The following is a 25,669-nucleotide window of genomic DNA, read 5'->3' on the forward strand; positions in this document are numbered from 1 at the left end:
TCTACTACTGAGTCTGCATCAAATGAGCTCACACACATCATGTCAGTCCCAAACCAGCTGCTGCTGCTGCTGCATGCAGATGCCAAAAATACACAACACAACACAACACCCACTACCAGCTAGTTAACATAGCAACCTGCTGTACATTCATTATGGAGAGCTGACCTGCACTGTACAGGTCACTTTGTCTTTCACCTGTAGAGTACACAGTATACAATTGTATCAGAACAACGTGTGTAGCATTAAAGCTATAAGGCTATTTTAATTACCTTAGCATATGTTTTTCTTCCAATAGACTTGCATGAGAATAAAAGCTTGGTTTAGTAGATGTCCTCTTATCTGGTAATAAATTAACTGGGATGGGATCTTTTTGGATTGGTTGTTCTCTCCAACGCAATATATCAGCATCTTGGAACATGACACACATTCATAAAACAATAATTCATAAGTCATGATTCCCGCCATGATCATTTAAGTGTTTGTTCTTGATAGGAAAATGGGTTACGGTTTTGCTTCCACCAAATCAATGGAAAACACATTTTCAGTTGCCCCTTGTGATATTAAGGGCATAGATGGTTGGTTTATCGGCTGAGGATTTGAGATATTAATCCTTCAGTCTTCTTCTTTCACAGGAGCACAATAAAGGAAAACTGAAAGAAATAGTCCCAAATATAAATGTCCACAGGGATTACAGTTGATAATTATCTTGTAACTTTTTCAGGTTGTGAAATTCCAGTCACCTTGAGTGAATTTTGTTATCAAAACTATCTATGTGCAGGAAGAAAATAATTTAATTTGTGTGAGCTTATCCTTTAAAGGCAGTTATCTCTAGAAGGGTAGGATTACCGCAGCTCTGCATCGTTCGAGTCACTTACGTTTCACTTTGTTCCATTACAGGTGTGTTCATGTGTATAAATTATACATCTTCCTGTTGGAATGAGTGACTCGGCTTACTGGTGGCAGCCTGGTTTCTTAGCATGCTAGCGCTCAGAGTTTCTCACTAACTGCTGGATGTGTGATATGTGGGTCAGTGGGTTAGTTCTTTAGTTTATCTTAGCTGCTAGCTGCAGGCATAACGCTGTGCTTTTCAAGCCTCCCTTTAATGTTTCCCTTTGCGCTCTACTATCACTTGTGAATGTCGTTCTCTCGGCTGCTTTCTTGAGTTAGCTCCTTGAGCAGACACAGAAGAAGTACATGTTTTTTCTTGTAGTTTAACTGACCCACCCTGATTTTATATGATTCCAACACAAGCTTTTTTTGAGTTGATAATTGATTATTTAAAATGCTAATTAAAGAAATGTTCTCCTAAAATTGAGACAGCTGTTTGTGTCTGCACCTGTACCATTAAATAAAGAAACAGGCTGATTGTTTCAATCTTTCAAAATGGCTAGTAACAAAATAACTTCTGCAAAACGTAAACATCAATCAATGTTCCTTCCATGTCATTGTTGGATTTATGCCCCTTTACATAATTTCTGTGGCCCTATTCTTCTTCACTTAATCTGCCAAATGCTATGGCTGATGTAATACGGAACTAAGAAAGTATCTGACACAGAAAAGGCTGAGATGTATGTTTGAAAGTGCCTCGTGTCTCTTTCTTTATCCTCTGCTTTGAGATCCGAACACCCAGTGGGGATCAGCGGTTTCATGTCAGCACACTCGTAATCAAATATTTATCAACAGAGATGAATAGAGAAAAAGGAATAAAAGAGGCAAAGAATAACATAACATGTAAAAAAGAGAAATAGCAGTGGGGAAACTGGCAATCACACAAGAAAAGAACATGTAGCAAACAGGAAGCCCAAAAAGGGAAGTTACTGATTTTATTATGCTCTCTAGTGAAAGATACCTACAGACAAAACGAGGGAATGAATAAAGCAAGAGTGAGTAAAGGCAGAAAGAGGCCATAATGGAGAGCAGCTGAAAAGATAAATAAATCACAACATACAAACAATGAAACGGAGGCAGCAGCGAGATGTGCGAGTGATCACAGATCAAAGTTTGGCAGCTAGAAGAGTGACAAACAGGATGATCAAAGAAAAAGAAAGACAGGAGAGGTATTGGAGATGAAGAAGATGAGGTGTAATGACTGAACATGGGGCTAATTGAAAGTTGTGTCTGGTGATTGGTGTCAGTTCTGTGGAAATCACATGTGATGAGCAATAGAGGAATGAAAAAAGAGGGTTAGTGGAGAAACAGTCTGCGTATGAGGGCCTGCAGGGAGGATCCTTCAATAATCAGTGAAGGTTAGAGTGCTAGAAAAAGTGTAATGCCTACTTTAATGTGTAGTAATGTAGGACTCATAGCAAACATTACATTGAAGGAAAGAGGCGTCATTAATATATTTTTAAGAATATAATGTGAGGAATGATTTATATCTAATTCTCACCATAGGCAGAAAAGCAGCTTGTAAGCATGCTAACATTACTATTAACATTGTACACAAAGTATAGATGAGGCCTACGAGAAAGACTAGAAATGCAATTAGCCATGCTTTTGTGCATGCGTACGTTCGTGCGTGTGTGCATATGTAAGTATTTGTGCATGCATGTTTATAAGTATATAGGATTAAGTTTTGTTTACGTATGTGCAGATGTACGTCAGTATATGCTTGTGCATGTAATACCAATCTAAATTAATGTATATATGTATATTATTTGCAAATTACCGGGTGAATGTACATGCACAATTTAGCATGAATTTATTTAAGTTTAATTTAAAACCATATCTGTATGTGTATACATGCTCTTTTCTGTTAACATGAATTAATCAAAAATAACAATAAAAAGTTGTTAACAAAAAAAAACAAATGCAAATAGCCACCATCTCCAGTAACCTCACCTACACAGCAACAAGCTCATTTTGTTTTGGACCTGCTGTGAAATGGAGCCTTTGCTTCAGTTGATCATGCAGCTTTAATTGAAGCCCTTCGTTGGTATTACCCTTACAACACTGACCTGGTTTATTTCCCGAACCGCAGGCAAACTCCAAGACTGAAATAAAGCAATCTTTGATGCTAGCAGTCCAGCCTTGTTGAGACTGACTACAACACAGACCATTTACATCATTAGAAATAAAACCACCTAATTCGTTTTTTGAAATAGTTATTTAATAATCCTTGATTCGGTTTAGCCATGGAATGACTCAACCTATTTCAAAAAGTCACTCTAACTCTCCATAGAGTGCGGTTTATCCTCAATGCTAGACACTGCTGTTTTATTTATCTTTTTGTTTGCCTTTTATTGTCATTATCTGCTTCTTCTCATTGATTCCACCACATTAATTGGCCTTTATTGATTCTTTCCAGCTTGCATGCGTAGCCAGCGGCCAGAGCCAGTAGCACCTGCTCTGTAATGAGCACCAACACACATGCTTAACATTACTCTTATTTATCAGAAGTAAAGGATAGCATTTAGATAAACTCTTTCTGAAAGGCTCTTTTGAAACATGGATGAACTACTCTACACTAACACCCTGTACCTTTACTGGAAACCATTTGCATTACTATGATAGTGATTCACAGATGTAGCTGTCTCTATAGCAACCCGGCTGCCAACACCTTCACCTGAGTGCCTTGAAGATATTAAAAGCTGAGTGCTGCAAGCTTTTGTACAAAGCAGAGACAATACCAATAGAATAAAACAATAGGAAATGTTTCCTAGCCGTGCTTTACTTCGGAACAAAATAACCTTTATTTCAATACAAATGATGGTATGATAGCAGCCTTAGTTTGATGAGCAGATAACTAGTATTTTATTGACTAGTCACACTTGCATAACATCAATATGTCACACAGTCCATATAGATCATTTGACTTCCAATGAAGAAAATGTAATTAGAATTCTTCGTAACAGCAGAGCTCATTCGATGGACTTTGTGTGTTTTATATCTAGCGCTTGTGTTTGTTTTTCCATACAAACTTGGTACAACTCTCCAAGGAGTCCATGTGCAACACCAAATTTACTGTTTGCTTTCTGCCAGCCTGCTGCCAGAAAAAGGAATAGATATCAGCAGGCCTGCTAGCTTAGTTACCAACTGTCAAGTGAATATTTTTACCCCACATTTTGCATTGTTAAATAGAAAATGAATAATTCACAAGTACACCTAGAAGTACTTCTACATTGCATCATTTTTAGTTGACTTTACCATTTATTGCATAATTTTCTTTTTGCCTCTTTATCTTAACAGAGGATTATTCACATTAGCGTACTTATGAGACCTGAGGCAAACAGAGAAAAACAAGGATGGAGGAGTAGAGAGGGAGAAGTGGACATAAGGATGTTTAGGCAATGACTGATCGACAACAGCAGGGAATGAAAAAGAGTTCATGGGGAAAGGATGAAAGAAAAGACTAAAAGGCCACTGTGGGAGAAGAAGAAAAGTGTGAAATCCTTGCTTCCCTGGGAATCACATTACCTATGGGAGTTATCATTTCCCCGCTTTACCAACACAGTAAGTGTGTTTAAAAGCCCTGCGATTAGTGCTATTGGTTTACTGTAAAACAGAAGTGGCTCTGTGCGTCGAGAGAAGATGAGAAACTGAAAGATGATATCACACCTGATTATGTCGCCATTTATAGCATTTCTCTGTGAGAAACGATGTTTTTCCTCTTGTCTCAATACACTGTTCGTATGTATTTGTCGTTCAGAGATTGAGAAATGTTGTCCTTATATTTGTGTTAGAGGAAAGATATTTGATTTACTGTATAAGGACTTATAATCTGTGTCATTTTTTTGGAGCAGGTCAGGCTGTGGGAGCCCTATTTAAAGGCAATTTTATTTTCTCAATTACACAGCGATAAAACCTTTTCATGCACGACAACACCAGAGTTTCAAAGAAATCCATGCAAGCGAGGAAAGCCGAAAAGCTAAAATCAGTTTTGAAAGCCAAGCTGTCGCTTTTTACAAACCCATAAATACCACATTAAACGCTGCCACAGACTAGACTATGAATTGGTGGCCACTGTTTCCCAGACACAAGTGGCTTCTTTGGATGAGGGTTTTCACAAAGGTAGATGAAGAAAAGGAGTATTACCTGTTTGACATGCATTGGAAAAAACATTGGGGCGTGTTATGTTAGTCATTGCGGAATAAATGCAAAACCATCCAATCCAAGGTGAAAATGATTAGGATGCAAGAGGTGGTGACCAGTGATTCAGAACATCATTGTTTCTATTTATTAAATCCGCTGACAACAGACAAACACGGGTCCAGTATTATTAAAGGGGCGATCCAACCACTGTCCCTATAATGACTGAGAGCCGTAATGAATGAGCGCAGGATAATCATACCAATCTTTGTCTCCTTCTGCCTTTTGTTCAGGAAACTGTAGATCTGCCTCTAATCAACACTTCAATTTGGCCTCCTGACATTACCAATTTACAGACAAGCTGAATTCCTTTTGTCTGCTCTTTTGGATTCAGTTCAATTCAAAGATCTGGGCTCTCTCGCTCTTTCTCTCCCTGGCATTTTTCTGCCCAGTGACAGGAATCTGTCAAACATCACTTGTGTGTCTTCAGTTGTATCAACACTCTTAATTATTGCACTACAAGAAAAGAGACAAGAGACAAGTTGAACCTACATGCAGGCGCTCATATTCAGAAACAGCTTTTGGTTTGACTTAGTTCCGAATTTTGTTTCTCTTGCGACCAATAAGGGGAACTAGTGTCTGTCTATGAACCTGCTCTGAGCTGTATCCATGTGTTGTTGACATGCTGTACTGATTCCCCGGGGAACAGTTCTGTAATTTGCACATCTTGAGAGAATGATTTGCAGACTTTGCCAGGTGGACAGGTTTTGTCACGATCTAATAGGTTTTGTAAATCTCTTTGAAAATCTTTCTTGTGACCTGTTTTTAAGTTGTCAGCATGTTTGCTGTTTTCCAGCAATTTACTAGATCACACCCAGCTTCACACATTGGTACTTTTTTGCCACTGAGCAGCATCACTGGAGCCGTTTGATGTAGAGGGCTTCGCTCAAAGTCATTTCCTAACTCTCTTTTTACTCTCCTCTAATCGTCATTGCTCTTTCCCTTTTCCTTTTTTCTTTTAGTGCATCCAAACGGAACCAGTTTGGTCAGAAAAACCATGTTTTTCAGGTAAATAGAGAATGTAATTACATGGATCAGTAATGATCAGTAATCAGAATTGTCCCCCTTCCCTCGACCTTAATTTATGAACATTACCTTTAATTTCCCCACTAAAGTTAGCTCTTATCTGACAGTTTTAAACATTAGAAAACCCACTAAGAATGATCAATAGACTCCTTTGCAATGGTCAGGGGACTGGTGACTCTCAGGAGTGCTTATTAATTGTATGTTTTACACATGAATACATCTTAATAATGGTCCCAATCTTTATTGATACAATTAAATGTTTGCTTTAAGCCATACGTCATGTTTCCTTCACTAGCAATCTGAGCTGAATTTGGTAAACCCATGACTTCTTCTGAGTCATTTCTATTTAATCTTCATTACAGTGCAGTTCAGACATGGTTACTCAGTCTTCAGATGTAACAACTATAGACTTCTTCCTTTGTCATGATTAGTTGCTCTAAAACTCATTCTGATACCAGGGTATCTGGTGTTTGTGAGGTGGACAGCTGGTATGTAGTAGGGAAATTAATCGTTGAGTCTTAATAAAACGGAGGACTTCGCCTTGCAGTGAGTCATGTAGAGTATGTAGCTGCATTTTAGTTTGTTTTGCCTCAGTGGTTTTAATCGGAATAGTGTACGAGCTGTTTAGGGGGCTAACAGTAGGGAAGGTGATTTACATTTTCTAGCCTCACATAAAGAAAATGACAACATTAGCTGCACACTACAGGAGTCTTGGTGCTTTTTCTCTCCTATTATTACCTCAACACCTCTGTCAAAAAGAGCAGGCTCATAAAATTAATTCACACATTATGAGGCGATAGCAATAGAGCAACGTGTGTGTGTGTGTGTGTGTGTGTGTGTGTGTGTGTGTGTGTGTGTGTGTGTGTGTGTGTGTGTGTGTGTGTGTGTGTGTGTGTGTGTGTGTGTGTGTGTGTGTGTGTGTGTGTGTGTGTGTGTGTGTGTGTGTGTGTGTGTGTGTGTGTGTGTGTGTGTGTGTGTGTGTGTGTGTGTGTGTGTGTGTGTCACAAAAGCAGACAAAGCAGGGAGAATGATGCATGATAAACCCTCCGTCCAGGCCAATCAATGAGAATACAATTTAACGTAGAAGTATTGTTTCGAGGTGTGTTTTTCAGATTTTTTATAATCTAGACTCGGTGTTTACCCCATGTTGCGTGTCTTTGCGCTGAGCTAGGCTAATCATGTCCTTTAGCTGAATCTGTTCTGCACGCTCTCTGAAGAAATAGAAATTGATCCCATCGTCTGACACAAACAGTTTCTTCTGTTCTGCTGTTGATGCTCCTACAGCGATCCATAATTGTTTAAGCTGTGGCTGTTTACAAAAACTCGAGAGAACAATTCAACCTTTGTATCTATGGTGTTGCTTAACTTTTGTTGGTTGCCCCACAGACTAGGTCAACGAGTCATGTTAGCATGCAAAACTGCATGTATCAATAACCGTACTGAGTGGTTATGCCAAATTCTCTGAAAATATCCTACTACATAGAAGAAATTACAGATGAACTCCACGTTTTAAGGTTATGTTAACAACATACTCCATTACATATAACATTTAGTTTGGTTATTTTACTTAAGTAAATCAATCGCATCACTACAAACTGCTGTTATGCAGTTTCATACACTACTGTGTGTACTCACGATGGTAGTACAATTAAGAATAATTCCACCCAGGATTTATACAGTAGTAGTATGAATATTTATTCCTTGCTAGCTGAAAAGTAACAACTAAATTCTCCTGGAGCTGCTCATAGGTAACTGACTGTTGTTAATGTACAGACATGCAGAGACTCAGGGATGAATGCACGTTGCTAGGTTACCTAAAGTCAGAAAAAAGTGACGAGAAAATGGGTAAATCTTCATTGGATTGTTTTCAGACCACTGACTCCTTCATCTTGTGCTTTCAAAGGGAAAGACATGCTGATGTGCATCCTGCTGCGGCTCCGATCAGAGAACACTTCTTGCACTCTGCGCTTTAAGTTAAAATATCTCAGCTTTTGGCTAAAGAACATCAAATGGGTTGTCAGTTGTCTCATAGCAACAGCAGTAGCCATGACGAGTGCTTGCTTCAAACAGCTGTTGCATTGCCTGATAGATAAAAGGTGCTGCAGGATCCAAGAGCCAAAGTTGTTTTTAGCTTGTGTCGTGATTTTTGTTTCCGCAGCACTCTTTACTATAAGATTTATGTTTGAAGGGGTAAGATGGGTGTTTCCTCTTTTATTAAAATAAGTTTACTCCTACTTTCTGTACTTTACTTTAGACCTGATTAGCAGGGACATTTTGTTTTTACATAAGAGAGATGTTGTGGCAAATTCGTAATATTGGGCCTTATTTAAACCTCAATGACTGCTTTAAATATTGTTTAACCACAGTAAGCTAGTTGGCAGATATTAAGTTGAAAATCAGCAGCTATCATTTAATATGATCTCATTCTACAAAAGTCTAATTAAAATAATACTATTTGATCAAAGTCCTATTGATGTACAGTTATATCAGATATACAAAGACCTTGAGGGAGAAGATGAACTGTTCGTTTGTGCTGGATCGATACAGGCCCACATTAAGAGTCTTCAGTTTTACTTGAAACATGGTCTGTATTGTCAAAACTGTAGGCAAAAGGTGAACGTATCCTAACTTGTTGAAGTTTTAGCTGTTTAACTCTGACTTTTTAAATTTAAACTTAATTATTATTTATAAAGAGTGTAAAAACTACTCTACTGGTTTAGTATTGTACTCCTACGACATTGTCAGACTCACAATGGGCTTTCTTTTTCCTCAAAAAATATTAAAACATATTTTTTATTCAATGCAATAATCTTTTGTCATAGCCTGGCACCTAAATTACCCACAATGCTCCCTTTAGAAACACATCATTTCTTGCACAACTTCTTATACACATATCCAAAACAAGGGGGTAGCAGGGTCCAGCTCTACAACAACCTCTAAAAAAATGAATTACATTTTGGCATCAAGCTCATACTTGCACCATGCAGAGACATGCATGTATGCTTTAATCCTTACCCGATACACTTGCAAATGATTTCTCTGTTGCAGTGAAGCCAGGAGGAGCTGAGAGCCTCTGGTGTAGTATTGCAGTGAAACCCTGTAAACATACTGCATCTCTCAGTGGCTCTTAAGTGGTGACGCACAGAAGACGCCTCAAATCAAATTAGTGTCACAGTGGCTTTCCATGTCTAATTAAAGGAAGCTGTTAAGAAAAAAAGTATTTTCTGTAGCTTTCTTAACTCTGATGCTCTATTGCAGGGTTTCCCACAGCACTTTACAGCTTAGGCAGCAACGCATGCAGATGCACTGAACAACAAGCCAACAGCATTTGGGCATTTTTCTGGTATTCTTTAATTACTGCACAACTTTAAAACAGTTCCCAAATCCAGTGTGAGGGATAGAGATGTTTTTTTTTCTTCTGATTTTGTGTATTTTGGGATTTTTCTGTCCCAGGCTGACACTGACCTCGTTGGTTACGACACGACTGACCTTGTGTGGATCATGACTGTGAGCCAGAGCTGAGGATTAACTGTCTGTGTCATCCGAGGAGAGACAGCAATTCCCTGAAGCCAACTGACAATTTGGTCAGATCTAATCAAATGGATGTTCTGCCATAAAAAAAATAAAATGATTGCCTCATTGTGCCAACATGAAAATAATAATGACCACCTCAATATCCCGCAACCTTCCTCCTTTTTCAGCTTGCGTAACTTTTTATGGTTCTTTTTTTATACGCCTGACTTTTATAAGCAAGAAAACTTGATCTTAATTACTGTAGACTAGACCACATTCTTACATATTCTCACGTTTCAGAAGCATTCCCAGTGTTTGGGAATGTACTGGCTGACGTTTGAGATCACACAATGTCTCACATTCGTGATCCTTTTAGAAGCAAAACAAATACAATGTATGCAATCATGCCATGAGAAGCTTCACAGTTACAAACCTGCATGGGAACCGAAAATGTGAGAAACAAATAATTCACTACAGAGCAAAGGGCTCACCATTCAAACCACAAGGCTTTAAGCAGTAATGATTTCATGCATGTATAAATAATTTAAGCTGTTGCTTGATTGACGTTTCGAACACTTATAAGCAGTGTTGCCACAGTTACATTGAAAAAGTAATGTGATTACTGATTACTCCTTTAAAAAGTAACTTAGTTACTTTACTGATTACTTGATTTTAAAAGTAACTAAGTTAGATTACAAGTTACTTTATTAGTTCATTTCAGCAGCTGCCGACAACACCCCCCGCCGCTTCAACATAAAAATGAGTCCAACTTCTTCAACTCTCCCCACTTACTGCTTTTGCACTGAAGTCCAGCTTTGTTGTTTGGGTGGTGGAGGACCTCCACCTGGTGGGACTTGCTCTGTAAATTTGACTGTGCCGTGCTGCGACTCCAAATGTTTCTTAATATTTGACGTAATGGTTTTGAAGCTAGATAGCACTTTGTCTCCAGCACAGTGTACAACGAACCTTAATATTGTCATCTTTAGCTGACTCAAAAAACTCAAAATAGTGACTGTATTTCCAGCTAGAAAACGTGCATCTCTCTCCTCCCTCCATGGTTGTTTACGTTTGTGTCGCTGCGTGGTAAGTAACGCGTTACCGACATCACTGTTTATAAGTCTGCAACATATGTCATAAATTCCTGAAAAAAATATTTCTACATTAAAGGAATGGTTTGACATTTTGGAAAGTACCTTTATTCACCTCCAAGGCAAAGAGTTAGATGAAAACATTTGTACTAAAAACTGTGATTATGACAATAGTTCATTCAACATAAATGGACCTACTGCTGACCTTTGACCTCCATTAGGTGGCCATGGAGCCATCACTTCTCTTCAGTGCTCTCCTCCGCTGTCAGAGCTTGTATCCTATCCATCCTCCTCCCTGCTCAGTCTCTCAAACTCTACTTTTGCTCTCTCCTCTTCATCTTCCCCTCTATTTATCTTTTTTCCCGCACATTCTTCCTTGTTCTCTTGCTCTCACCCCGGGCTATCGTCCTGTTCTTCTTCTTCCGTCTCTAACCTGTGCTCCTTCTGTGGCTCCATGTTTATCTTCGTCTTGGCTGCCTTTTGTTGTCTCCTCACACTTCCCACATCCGTCTCTGCCTCCAGTGGAGCTCTCAGCTTCTGCTCCCTCCGGCTCCATTACTCTGCCAGCATTCAGTACATGTGAAGACAAAAGAGCCACCCTCCACTCTCCTGCAAAACATCCTCTACTTAACACCTGCTCCTGCAATCTTACTTCATACTTTCTCCCTCATCTTCTCTGCTCTTACTTTCATCCTCCTTGCCATTTCTCTTTCACAAAGTCCCTTACTGTTTCCTCCTATCTTGGTTCACCTCCTGCTTCTTCTCTCCTGCTTGCTAGTGTCAGCCGTGTAGTTGTCAAACACTTGGGATCGATAGCAACCCTTTTCCATCAGCCGCAGCATGGTGGGACCTCCTGATGGGATGTGCTCCTCCGCGCTGCACCCTGTCTTCCTCACCCATTCTTTACATATCAACAACACCATTGTATGCCTCCATACTCCAGAGGTCAAGATCTCCATCCTCCTCTCATTTGCTCTCCTCCCTGGTTCAGTGAAGTCTTGCAGAGAGAGCAGTAGCAAAACAACATGAGCTCCTAGAAATCTGCAGAGGAGAAGCTCTCTCTGTAGTTCTGTTTTCTCTTCTAGGGGTACAAACTCCTCTGATAAACCCTAACCTTGTGTCCACTGCCCTCACTGTGCTAGTCCTGCCTCCTCTGGTTTTTAAAACCTGCCCCCGGCTAACAGAGTGTTACCTGTATGCCTCCTTCCTGTTCATCTTTGACCAAGAAATGTAAAGTTTACATGAGGATGGTGGAAAGAGAGGCAAGGCTTTTAATCTGTTGCTGATGGCTTGAACTAGGAGGAAGAAGAGAATCTATTTAATTATCTTGCAGAGCTTTACTGCAACCTTACTGCAAGAAGGTTTTGAACAGGATGTTCAGGATGTGATTCACTTCAGGTTTTATTAGCTAACTGATGTGAGAAAACATTGGTTTCTAACATATGCCTGTCAGTGACGTAGAACTAGTCTATGATTTGGAGCTGATTGCCTAGCTCTTTACAACTTAAAACCCCCGATAGTTAACTAAGACCAAATGCTAAATTGGGAAGATATTATACTTTTTCTGCTGTATTGCATACAACTGTATCCAGCATTTGAGTAAACGTTAAAAATAAATGTACCAAAATCTCCATGTCTAGGTTTAGCTTCACATTGTCTTTGTTTGTAGATCATGTCTTGAGGTGCAGCTGTAATATCGCTCCGCAGTAATGGTGGAGAATCCAGGTTTATACGATGAGCAAAGACATGAACTCGTCCCTGTCGCTTCACTTTCTTTTTCACCTACTCCAGATGACTGATACAGATTTCATTTTTCAATGCATACATTAAAGCGTCTTCAAGTTTTAATGACTTAGTATTCTTGAACGATGTATGATTGTTATGATGAAACGGTTTTTTTCTATCACCTTCAGTAATGCTGAACTGGACGCTTTATCAAGTGTGTGTGTGTGTGTGTGTGTGTGTGTGTGTGTGTGTGTGTGTGTGTGTGTGTGTGTGTGTGTGTGTGTGTGTGTGTGTGTGTGTGTGTGTGTGTGTGTGTGTGTGTGTGTGTGTGTGTGTGTGTGTGTGTGTGTGTGTGTGTGTGTGTGTGTGTGTGTGTGTGTGTGTGTGTGTGTGTGTGTGTTGTAAGTCTATGGCAGATTACAGCTTCGTTGAGCGTATTCAATATTCTGACATTCGTTTGGACAAATGATTAACAATAACAAAGAAACATCAACCAATCCGTGTAATTGTCAGCTTTCTGGTGATAAAGCAGCATATGATAAACACACTCATGATGTTACTCTAATTGTTATACCCTCAACGCCTTGGATTCCTGGTTGTGCACAGAAGCCTCGTACATGTTTACTATCATTTATAATTTTTTGTTGTGTCATAACAGCTTTAGTTCCAAGCGTTTGGCCTTTCATATTACACAGCTCTACGATCACAATCTGTGTGAACTTGCGGGTGTCCCTCTCTGTCATTATCAGTGCCCTCATGCTTGTTATCCTGCCACCTAAAGTCCAAACCTCTCACAGATTATAGTTTACTATTAATGGGTGCATGTGTACAGTATGTGTGTGAACTATTTGTTCTTTTTGAGCTGTTTCCATTCTTAATTGTAGGATCCGGTGTTTCTGGAGCTCTACATACAAGGTCTGGGTTCATCTGAGAAGTCCTTATATCCAGAGGGAAGAACATTTAACATCAAAGAGTGTTTTCTCTCTTGGAGGACTTCATTAGACAAAGTTAGACATGTCAGGATATATTAGCTTCTGAAACACCAATTTGGACTGCTCTTTAAGAAAGAAACAATGCAAGTGCATTCCTAAGTTGCTGCAGTATGACTTGAGCAAAGCACATTCATATGTGATGAAATGCTGTAATTTACATCTTTGGATTCCCCTGCCCCTTTCCGACATTACTCACAATGACTTTGGGCAATTTCCAGACAGCAGGTTTGAACGTGTTGCGTTTCGCTGCAGGTTGTACTTCTACAGAAAGGAGGTGAGCATTAGTAGTAATGACATATAGTGTAGGGTTGTATTTTAGTCTAGAAGGAAGTGCTTTTACCTCTTCCTATAAATCAGTCTTATATAAAACCAAAGAGTGTTACAAACTGTCTTTTACCTATAATCTACCTTCAGTGTGGATGTGTGAATAAACGGATAAACACACTCTCTAACCTGAGTAAAGCCAGGGAGGGATCAGCCAGGATTTTTTTTTTTTTAACAGTCTCGGTGTCGAGAGGCCGCAAGTGTGAGAGCTCAGGCTCTTATAAGTGTTTGTGTGGTTTTCCCTCCTCCATTTAAACTTAATCCACTGAAGACAGAGCAGCGGGAGCAACGTTTCCTCTCAATTTCACCTTTAACTTTTGTCTCGTCCCTCTGATCTTTACCCTTTGATCTGTTCTACCTCGGTCCGTCTCAATTTCACCTGCTTTGTCTTCAGTCTATTTTTGTTCTTTTACCTGACACACAAGTACAGTAAATATTGTCGTTAAACTTTCGTAATCGTCCATATAATTGTTACCTTGTCTAGTGATGCTGCCATTTATGTCCACATGTTGATCCAACAGAATGTATTATAAATAGACATTTGTTTTCACATTCAAAGAGTTTGCTTGTCCCTGAAGCATTTTCTTGTTGCTATAAAATATAGCTATTCTTCCTTGTAAAGGTAATTCATGTTCTTTACTGACTTTAAAAAATATATGGCTGATAGGCTGCCAAATGCCACTGCTTGTGTGAACCAACGCTGTAAAGATGGGGGCTGTAGAACCGAAACATTTAGCTAAAAGACACCAAAATGATGCATTATTAGAGGGGAACTGCAGAGTTTGGAGATTTGTATCTTCAAGTAAACACTTCCGCACACAGAAAATATTGAAATTGAGTAAAACTTTAAGTAATTATACATCCATCCATGTCTTTTTGATTTTACTTTATGAACATTTCCCTTTTTTTTTGTTGTGGAAATGCCTCAGTGGATTAACATCAGCTGTTCCCCTCAGATTACACTCAGGGACTTTTGATGGATTATCATGTTTGAAAAACAGCATGTAAGCAAGAATAATTATTGAAAGTGTGCTTAGTCAATTACGCCAACATATTTCCTCTAATGGTGACATTTTAATGACTAAAGTCTGCCTACCTGCAGTTGGTTACTGTCAAGGATATCTGAGTGTCAGACAGGCCGGCTGTGCTCTCCTATTTATCACCCTCTGTCCTCTTTGTGTCCATCCTCCTCTCTAATGTTCGTCTGCTTCATCTCTCTCTCCCTTCATTTTTCCACATCTACTCTCCTCCTGTTTCTCTTATCACTCTAGCCTCCTCTCCCAGAGGAGACGGTGAACAGTAGATTTACAGTAATGCAGGAAGGTAGGGCTTTAAAAAGAAACTCTGTCACGGCTTGTATTACCGTCAACTCCTCTCTGCTCTGCCCACAGTGTCCATCGCTCTGTGTGACACTTATGTGGCGGTAAGATATGAATCATACTGCGGGATCTGCACAAACCATTCAAGCACCAAAGTAAGCTTTAATCAAATATGTCAAGATGGAGTTTGTTCAGGGAGGAAATCTAGGAAAAAGTATTTTCAAACCTTCCTCTCTTAAAGCTGTGTGGGACTGACTTGGTATGACTATGTTTGTAGCCATTATTCTTCCACCCTGCGGCTGCTTCCTTTTTTTAGTACAAAAGGGTTTTCTAACAAATCCTCCATGAATGTAGAAACGTTACTGCATTCGTTCTGCACAACATGCTGCTTCAGTCTGTTGTTAAATGTGATTATTCTGAAAATTGTTTCACAAAGCGCTTGGGAAGAGGCTACAGGACTCCACCTGAGACACATTAGTTACAGGTAACACCAACTTCCCTCAGTGGCTCTGAAGGGCGGTGGAGTTTTTGTAGTTGAGTTTGAAAAGGAAGACGCTGTGCTCAAACAGTAAAGCTGAACCTCCTGCTAATCCTTACCTTTGTTTTGTTTTACCAAGTGTTTTTCATGTTCAATTTCTCTCTTTGTTTGGGAAGTTTCTCAAGAGAGTTTATGTTTAGAAGTAACTGGAACATTATTGAGGTGTTTTCACTGCACCGCTGTCCTCTCTCAGTAGAGCTGATATTCAGTCTTCATATGTATTGCTCTGCATTGCGTTGTTTTTATAAACTGTATATATAAAGATTGTTTTACGTACAGTATTAGAAAGGGACATTGACTTAGTTGGTCACTGGTCTTCCTGCAGTCTAGTAGAGCTGTAAAAGTAGAATAAATAAGGTTTAAATTAAGTATTTCTGGTTGACCAATATCTTCATTTTAATTTAGCATTTGGGATTTTTCGAAGCTTATTCTTTGTGTTGCTTTTCACATTTGGAGTTGGTGTAATGAGGAAGCAAGATTTGGTCCTCACTTTTTAAGTCAAGATGACAATTAAAGCCGAATTCTTATCAGAGAATTGTGGAAGTGGCTTCCTAATGAGCTAACTTTTGTGTCTTTGTAATTGTGTCTTAGTTGTTGTAATCATGTAAAGCAAAGGCCTTCAGGGCCGAATGAGGATGATAAAAGTCAAAGCTGCTCAAATGTCTACTTCAGCTGTTCTGCTGATTTACTGACTATAAGTAGAAACACACTTTGCTCCCTAGAAAATCACTAAAAACAGCCATACAGCGCTAGCATGGAAACTGTCAGCGGTAGAAAATGCTGTCACAATGGTTTCTACTTTCGTTTTTTGGATTAGCTTCTATGACTTATTGGAAGCTAACAAACTATTGTATGTAAAATACTGGTAATGTTTTCTTAACAGTATTTTGGAGTCTTTGTCAGTTGAAAAGTAAAGCAAACAAACGAAACAAATTTTGAAATAAATCATAAAGGCTGCCCTGATTGTCAAACACAGGAAAACATGAACACCCTGAGATTCTACTCTAAATATCTTATTTTAAACATCTGCCTTGCAGCTGGAAACATTTGTGTTAATTTGCCTGCCATGATGTAATGCATAGGAACATTTCTCTTCTGTCAGACGGAGAGATCCTTGAAGTCCACTACGGCCGGATCTCATTTTACATGTTTAAGGTAGTTTGAGAGACACAGACACATTTCACTTTGTACGACAGAGGATTGAGGTTCAATAGCACACATGATACTGTCTGGATTTGCCCTTGACATAGCTTGAAGCCTCTGTTTATGCTCAACTGGGATTTGGTGTTTGTTTACTTAACACCATTTGAGTTTTTCTCCAATCTTTATTGATTTTTGAGACATTTGAGTTTTTCCCTTTGATTCACTATATTTGTGACCTTGCATATTCATGTGCTTTGTTTTTCTACGTGTCAACATGTTGGCAAGACAGTTTTGTGGATTTCCTTTGTGTAAATCTAAGTGTAAAGCAAAACATATTACAAAAGGTCGATTGGATTTGGAAAGAAAAAGCTCAATGTCACATTATTGATCTGTTGGTAGTTTTAGCCTGTAACTGATTACTCTGTGTATATACACAGCGCTGGGCTTGTACATTAGTTCAGATTGTACCACCTTTGTTGTGTTAAAGCCCAGTAATTACAGTTTTGTACATTTTCGTATTATATTGACTTTAATTAAAGGATTAAAGGATTACATGCTCCTCTAAATTCTTCAACCTCTCGGGCTTGGAAGCTTTCAACAGCAACCGGATTACAATCAAAACTGCATTGTCATCAGGCTAAACACACCTGTTTTCTATCTCCTGTTGATATTTCTAGCATAAAGGAGCTTTCACCCGACAGTGATGATCAAACACTCTGACCTTGGAGAGTAAAAAGAGAGGGAAAAAACATAAAAGAATAGTGTGAAAGAAGGGCTGGAAAGAAATAAGCCATGAGGAGGCAGAGAAGGAAGCAGACGGAGGAGGCTCCTCTTTGCAGGAGGAAGAGGAGAGAGGTGTTTTGTTACCAATGAGATGGAGCTGTAGCAAAAAGAGGGAGGAAAACTAGAGAGAGAAATAGGAGAGGATCAGGTTTTCCTGAGCTTTTTGTTCAATATGCAACGTGTGTTTGTCGTTCCACAACTCTGGATTTTCTTTAAGTTGTTGGTGGAAAATAACTAAATATATTAACTCAAATATATTGTACAATTTAGAGGTCCTTGTGCCATTAGTATTCCTGTTTTTCTGCTCCTTTATCTGTCTACTACCCCGGAGGGTATAAGTGATAACAATGAACTCATTTAAAATATTCCATTCTGCCTAATGATTACTTTTACTTCAATTAGATTTAGATCTTTATACTTTTGTACTTCAGTATAATTTTGAGAGTATTTCTGGACTGTGATAAAAGTAATTTTACTGAATTAAAATATCCTTCCTATCCTAAAAGAGTCCTTCTTCCATCACTGCTTTAAAGTGAATTTAAACTTAATAAGCATATGAATCCAGTTTTTTTCCATTTTGATTTCAGTTTGCCTTTGAAGGCTTCTTCTTCCTCTCATTTGTCTCTGGTATTTCCTTCAAACTCACTCATCCTTAGTCAGGCTTTATTTAGCTCCCGTCCCTCCCCCCAGGTCACTCTTACATCCATCATAAAAGTGATACTGCGGTTGCCATTTCACCCTCTCTCCCATTATCATTGTCTACAGACAGTAAATCCTGCCCTGTACTGCGGTGCACTGCATCTCATTGAAGGCGTCATGTCACACTGCGTGCCCCTATTACTTCTTGTTCCCGTCGCAACAGACCCGGGGTCACGATTCATATCCATATAAAATGTCTCATCAAAGAAGACGTTTGTCACTATAGCTGGGACGCCTTTACACATCTTGTAGGTCTCATCAATAAAACCTAATTACAAAATTCATAGAGGTCTGCTACCTTCATATAAATCCATCTCAGCAGTTTGTCAGGAAAACAACAAGATGCTCACAGGGCGCAGGGCTGTAATGTGGAGCGCAGAGGAACTTCACATTGCTCTTCATTGACTTCTTCTGATTTCAATTTTCTTTTCTGCAGTAATGAGCCAGCTTTCCTACAGGGGTCGTTCAGGATTCATCTCACGGTTTAACTAACACATTTTAATTCAGCCCTGGAGACATGAATGAAGGGTAGCGCTCATAAAAAACAATATAATCTGTCCTACGAAAACTGTTAATTCAATGAGAGTCACTAACAAAATCATCCTCTGTATCTCCTATAAGTAAACAGATAAACATATCCATCCACAGTGGTGATATAACAAAGTCCTGCAGCAGTTTGAAGCGGGCACTTCCTAATGCACTGGATGTGTAATGATGCAGCCGGGTAAATGACCTGCTGCTGATCATCCTCAGGTTCTCTCCTCATAAGCGTTCCTCATCTCTTTTAGGAGATGCTGATAGGATAAAACGTGATGGAAAATGTGTCATTAAGAACAGATCTCCTCGTAATGCACTGACTATCGCAATAGTTATTAAGCCCAGTTAATTAGTTGTATAACACAAAGCAAGGTTGTTACGTACATCTGGAAGGCAGCAGATGATTAATTTTGAGCTTGACCATTTGTAGTAGAGGTTTAGAAATAAGCAGCTTCTGGATTGCCTACAGTTACACAATTAAAAGCATTGTAACACATTTAAATACACTATAATAAGCTTTTCTATTTTCAAATGTCTTTTTCCACACTTAGACATCTTAGTATGTGATATAAAAAGGCAGATAGAAGCTATTATAATACATTGAGTAATCACAATAATTAATGATATACTGTAGGTGTTTTAGTAGACTTTGGATAAAGTGATACATACAGTATTCCTGATATCATTTGGCACAAAAAGCAGTGTGTTTTGGGTAAATTCACATTGAGGAATGATTCCTTCTTTAGGTTTGAGGGTGTTAATGGTTAATTCCTGATATTTAGAGGGGTATTCTTTAGTCTTCACGTATTTCAAGTGTTTTTTCTCTGAGGGAAAGAGACAGAATAACACAGAGGCTTGACAGTGTCTCCTTCCTCTCAGTAACCACAGTGTTGTCTGCTGAAATTACCTCCGCATAACTGAGCACTAAAGAGTAAATTAATTGGGTGTAGTGCAGAATTGCTCCCCTTGTTAGCTACATGCACACACCCGGCACACAGTGCTTACTCACTAAGACTCAAAATGAGATTCATCCACAATAATCTCAGATTGACTTTTTCATTTTCTTACTATGTGGTTTAGGTTGACCCTTCCACTCAAAAAGCTGCATTTCTCTGGAAATCAGGAGAACAAATTAGCATTTTTCTTAGTTTTGTTTGCCTGTATAAGAATATATGTGCATTTTATGTAACAGCGTTGTATCACATAATGTTGTTGTAGGTCTTTCAACTCCATGTTGTTGATTTTGCTGTCCAATTATAGATTTTGTGCTGATTTAGTTATTGATTTATTTTTCAAGATTTCAAGTAAATAACTTGTTTTGTTTGGAGCACATTTTGCTTTAACAAAAAGCAGATATCAGCCAACAGTAGGCAGGTGTCGGTGAACACTTTCTCTCTCTGGTCAGGAGCCAGGGTGGCAGAAAAGCCAGTTTAGCATCACCCTTTATTCCTGTTGGCTCTATATATAGAGCTGTTAATGAGTCTGCATACACGCTGTCACTACATACACATTAACAAACTATGTTTATACATTACAGCCACAACGATTAGTCTATTAATTGTTTAGTCCAGCTCTGGAAAATTGAAGTTGAATCACTTATCTGTACCTCACTGTATCCTCATTTGATGCCACAATACAAAGGCATTTATTCGCTGTATATCCTGTTAATGTGACGAGAGCGGCTCCCACTATGGCAGCGAAATTGAGAGTCAAACAGAGGCCAGAGGGAAAAATCAACACTGTCATCCCGTACGCAGGTGAAGAACTGGTTTGTAGGAGCGTGGGTGAGCATTAATGTGACATTGCAAGGACACTTCTGTAAAAGTGTGTGTGTGTGTGTGTGTGTGTGTGTGTGTGTGTGTGTGTGTGTGTGTGTGTGTGTGTGTGTGTGTGTGTGTGTGTGTGTGTGTGTGTGTGTGTGTGTGTGTGTGTGTGTGTGTGTGTGTGTGTGTGTGTGTGTGTGTGTGTGTGTGTGGGCATGGTTGTCCTTTTTATCCTGTTGGTTTAACCTTGAACACACACACACACACACACACACACACACACACACACACAGTGGAGCCGCTACAGAAGCAGGTGGCAGAGGATGTTCAGATTCGCAACGGGTGATGGAAGTGTGTGTGTTTTCCTAAACAAGCAGCAGGGAGAGACACACTAGCTGTGTTCATGTCATTCAGGTTCCTCGCAAAGTACTTCACACCTCCAAAACAAGATACGTTCCACTAATTACAGCCTGTTCCAAGATAACTCGAAGGGGATCTCAACTGAGGGGAGTCCATTTTCAGCAACGTCACACATTGCGTTATTGGAGGTGTTCTTCACATCTTTCTTTTTAATGACTTCTTTTCTTTACTCGGCCTATATCTTTCCATCTGAATGACTTCAGTTGTTCTAAAGGTGCTCTTAAACTGCTGACTCCATGTTCATTTTATTGAGATTTTCTGCCCTCTGGCTTGACTCGAGCCTGAGGGAAACATAAAAATAAACGTAATTAAAGAAATGCTCATGGACCTACTTCTAAATCTACTTCCAGTAATCGGCACCACATCACAGCCCTTTGTGTGTTACTTTTCAAGTTGATTTTTTAAAGGTGCTGCCTGTATGGTGCAGCAAGTAAGTCCTGTGTGCGTACAGCATGCGTCAGACTGTGAGTGAGGAATGGTTTGAGGAGGGGTGAGCGGGGATGTGTTTTGGATTATAGAGATCATTTCTGTAACGTGTCCCTGTCCTGCATCCCATTCTGCTGTGTGATAAGGCCAGACGTGGTCATTACTATTAATTGAAAAAGATGATGCTGTAAAATCCATTTGGAGGAAGCTATAAGCCAAGCTGATAAAACATGATGACGGGAGAAGGACAAAGAGAAGATACATTGCATTTTATAAACAAGATTATGTTTGTATTTGATGGAGAAGTAAGAGATCCAGTTTACCTTATATCAAAGCCAGTAATGAAACAATAAACAGATACAAAACAACATCACCTTGACCAAATGACCGAACCCTTGGAGCATTTTCTACTACATTACAGCCATATGTTCTTTATATTTGCATGTTAGCGAGAGGCAGCCAAACAAGGCCTATCATGTTATTTTGTTGCCAGATAAAACTATACAAATATTGGAAATAATCAGAGGAAAAGCTCACAAGAACTAATTATATTTATAATAAGAAGCTACCTACATTTATAAACTCTTTCCTTGTAAAAAAAAAACAGCAGTCCAGAAAAGCGTTATTAAGGGACTTCTGTGGTATTACCTGAATCCAGATCTAAGCAATGCACACCAAACCTCATTATCTGTGCCAATATAACATTTTGTAAACAAACATTACGATGCAGACCGGTTTCTCCTCATGCAACACCATCCCTCCTCCTCCTCTCCTCTGTGTGTCCTGCAGCTCAGACTCCTGTATCTGTTTCCTCCTTCACCTCAGTGTGAGGAGGAAGGTCACAGACGAGACTGGCCAGCAGCTCACAGTAAAGAGAGCAGAGTGAACATCCAACAGATATTTATACATGCCACTCTAATTACAAGTAGTATCTAAATTGTGACTACATAATCTCCTTTTTTTAACCGTCCAACTGTTTACCCATACATCTTTTCAGCTGGAGAGAAAGTCAGTCTGACAGATGGTGTTTAAAGCGGACTTAATGTAATGTTTAATATACGCTAGCAAAACAGGTGTGATTGTATGTGTATGAGGAGGAGGTTTAAATATTTACAGGCATCACTCTATCTATTTCTGTCATTCAATCATGCATAGCAAATATTAAGGGGTTTTATGCATGTACAAAAGGTCAAGGTGTAAGCACAAACATCAACAAATCAACACACGCCATAACAGTTGTAAATCACACAAGTCCTTTCCAAAAGTGTTTTTCTTCATATCTCCTTTGTATTGTTTTGTCTAATCTCTCTGTCTCTCCCCTCTCTTCAGCCGAGCCTCTTCCTCTGATGGACCTGTGTCGGCGCGCGGCCCGCATGGCTTTGGGTCGGGAGCGGCTTCAGGAGATCGAGGGCCTCCCTCTGCCCCAGTCCCTGAAAAATTACCTCCAATACCAGTGACTGACACCAGCAGAGCCAACTGGGAGTACAAGGACACAAACCAGACCTCCGGAAAGTCTAAAGATGGATGCATTAAAGAAACTAATGAATGGATGCAAAGAGGGGATGATAGATGGGAGCATGTCCACACTGAGAGCGCCACAGCTCCACAGCAGATGGGTGAACGAGAGATGGTGGGTGAGCTGAAAGAGGAGGTCCAGGCTTTTTAACAAAGACAGTACCAGCTTCTCTTGGATTTCAAGCTGCTTTTTTCATTTGTTTTTTGACTTGAAATAAATTATTGATGATGGTATCCCATCAGCGTTTCACTCATCCAGAAAGAAAACCCATCGGGTGAGGGGAAAGAGGCGAATGTGTCCAGTTGACCACCGCCACCTAGTGATGAAAAGAGCACTGCGCAGAGAAAGCACACTAATCCTATCCTGGAGGCCTTTCTGACATACAGTCAGTGACCATATCATTGCTGTTGGGTACCAGAGTCTGTGTTCTCATCTGGCAAAGATGAACGGCTGCCAAGAGGGTTTTAGCACTAAGGTTGTTTTTATCTGATTGACTCAGGGCCCGACTAACAGCTCACTTTGCATACAGAATAGACATGGCTGCAAAATGAAATAGGGACACTGAATTTTCTCCTGGCTTTATGCAGACATTTTTTATGTGAGTGAAGCCCTTTTCAGACACGGTCATGGTGGTTACGTAAAAGTGTGTTCATTTATGGAAATATTCACCATACTCAGTGTTTAGCACCAGGAGAGCGAAAAGTAGTCATGATGATATTGAGGAAATTGATTTTAAATGTACATTTTAAACATGGGTTCAAATCTTGATTCATGTGCTTTGTCAGTGTGAGAATTTCCCATCCGTTCCAACTTATTAATTTCATCGTTTATTTTATTCTGCTGCTTTTTTTATACTATAATGGACTAATACAGAATGACATAGGGACTATGGTGCCTGTATGCTGTATGTAAACACTTTTATATACAGGATATTTATAATTTCGTCCATGCAGTTAGCCTGAATGTTACTTGAAAAAGGATTGGCGGTGTGTTGGTGTTCATGTTTATTTTTTTAATTCTACCTCTTTTGTTGCATGGGGAAATAAAAATCCTTTTAATCATCAGACTACAATGTCCTCAACAACTTAATGTTGCTCCTTTACAGTGTTTCAGTGTCTCATAAAGATTTCTTCTGCATAATATTTATTTATTTACGTGGGACTTTTCAGTGTCAGTGCTCTTAAAGCTGAATATTCATAAAGGAAAAGAAAACACCAATCCTAAAAGAACAAACACTCATCGTATTCACAAATCTCTAATGTTTAATAACCAAACTTTTAAAATTTCTAATAGGAAACTGAGGAAACTGAAAGAGCAAATACTCTTTTGGGCCTCTATTGAGGAACCGAGACATTTAATGGTTTTTATTTGTATAATTTTTGCTGTCGTGGCCTTTAATGATATTGTGATGATCTCCAAAAACCTGCACATCTGGGAAGTGTTATGGAACATTCATTGGGTCCGAATGATTCAGATTGCTGTCATAACTTTAACGGAACGGGCTGCGTGTCTGAAAGGGGCTTATTCACATAGAAAAACTGCTTGATGTTTAAAGTTTGAAGGGGCACTGAGAACCATTCCTCCTCACAGGACATACAATCATGAATTATGATGTCATTCAGGACCAAAGGGATTCATATTAAGCCACGGAGTGTGTCAATGTGTCTGAAGGTCGCAGCCTGTCGCAGTATAACCGGTGCTGAAATGCTGATGGTGGAGAGAGGAGCCTCACCTGCTGTTGTAGCACCCTGCTGTAGCTCACTGGTACTAGACAGTATCTGTCTGCTGTCCGCACAACTGTCTTAATGACCACAAACAAACAGACAGGACCAGAGCAGATCTACTCTCACTGGATCTATAATAGTAAAGGCTGGAGCAGAGAGTAGGAACATTACTGCAACTGCAGAGGCATATTCTGGAATGCAGATTATACACACACACACACACACACACACACACACACACACACACACACACACACACACACACACACACACACACACACTGTAGACCAATTGTGTTTTTCTTTCCTTAAAAAAGGCTTGAGTCACTTTTTTTTTAATGTCTGAGTTTGTATTCTTCATTATAATTATTCATTTTTTTGAGTTTTGAGCCCGATGATGGCGACATGATGATAATGATGATTATTTATCCCAAGCTAGTTTTACGTTTGATCTTGTTACGGAGGATGATGGTTACATTCAGGTAATTTAATACAAAGATGCTGTTGATGAAGGGAGGCAGAACTCAAAAGTTGTTTCTTCAATGCTGCTTTTCATTATTATTATTAATAATATTAACATTATTATTTGTGATGGTGGTTGTCTCGCCTTCTATTTTCATCAGCTACGATGGGGAGACGGGACCGTTGAGGAAAATTAGTAGAATGTATGGACAGATGGTGCAGTGAGATGTCAGCAGATATGAAATGTGAATAAAAGCCAAGAGAATTTGAAAAATGTCCTTTCTTGTTTTTTCTTTTCTTCGTTATTTCTTAGCCCAAAGCTCATCGATGATACATTTTTGAAATGCTTGCCTAAATATACATGTCGAAGTCATCAAAGTACATCTGACACTTTCTGAAACAGTCAGAGCTGCAGTCAGATGCAAATGTTGCTTCACTGGCGCTGACGCATCTCCCGCTCCGTTGATTGTGTCTGAGGGAGCGTTTAATCTTCGAAGGGAGGCCTCCTCAGGGAAATAGGGCCATAAAATATTTGACTGTAAGTTCTCCCAATTGTCAAATGTGCTGTTTCAACATCAGAAAGT

At 39.4% G+C, this 25,669-nt stretch overlaps 1 protein-coding gene across 4 annotated transcripts in view; it reads left to right on the forward strand.

Annotated features, from left to right (window-relative positions):
- LOC134866575 (SPRY domain-containing SOCS box protein 4-like) overlaps positions 1 to 25,363 on the forward strand; it is a 63,250-nt gene extending 37,887 nt beyond the window's left edge. For all 4 annotated transcript variants that reach the window (XM_063886802.1, XM_063886801.1, XM_063886803.1 and 1 more), the window contains one exon: positions 22,714 to 25,363. In XM_063886802.1, the coding sequence (XP_063742872.1) occupies positions 22,714 to 22,841 (128 nt within the window). In that variant the 3' untranslated portion in view covers positions 22,842 to 25,363. The remainder of the gene's footprint in view (positions 1 to 22,713) is intronic.
- The last annotated feature ends 306 nt before the right edge of the window (positions 25,364 to 25,669 follow it).

This window comes from Eleginops maclovinus, chromosome 6 (genome assembly GCF_036324505.1).
Source record: "Eleginops maclovinus isolate JMC-PN-2008 ecotype Puerto Natales chromosome 6, JC_Emac_rtc_rv5, whole genome shotgun sequence".
Lineage (NCBI taxonomy): Eukaryota > Metazoa > Chordata > Actinopteri > Perciformes > Eleginopidae > Eleginops > Eleginops maclovinus.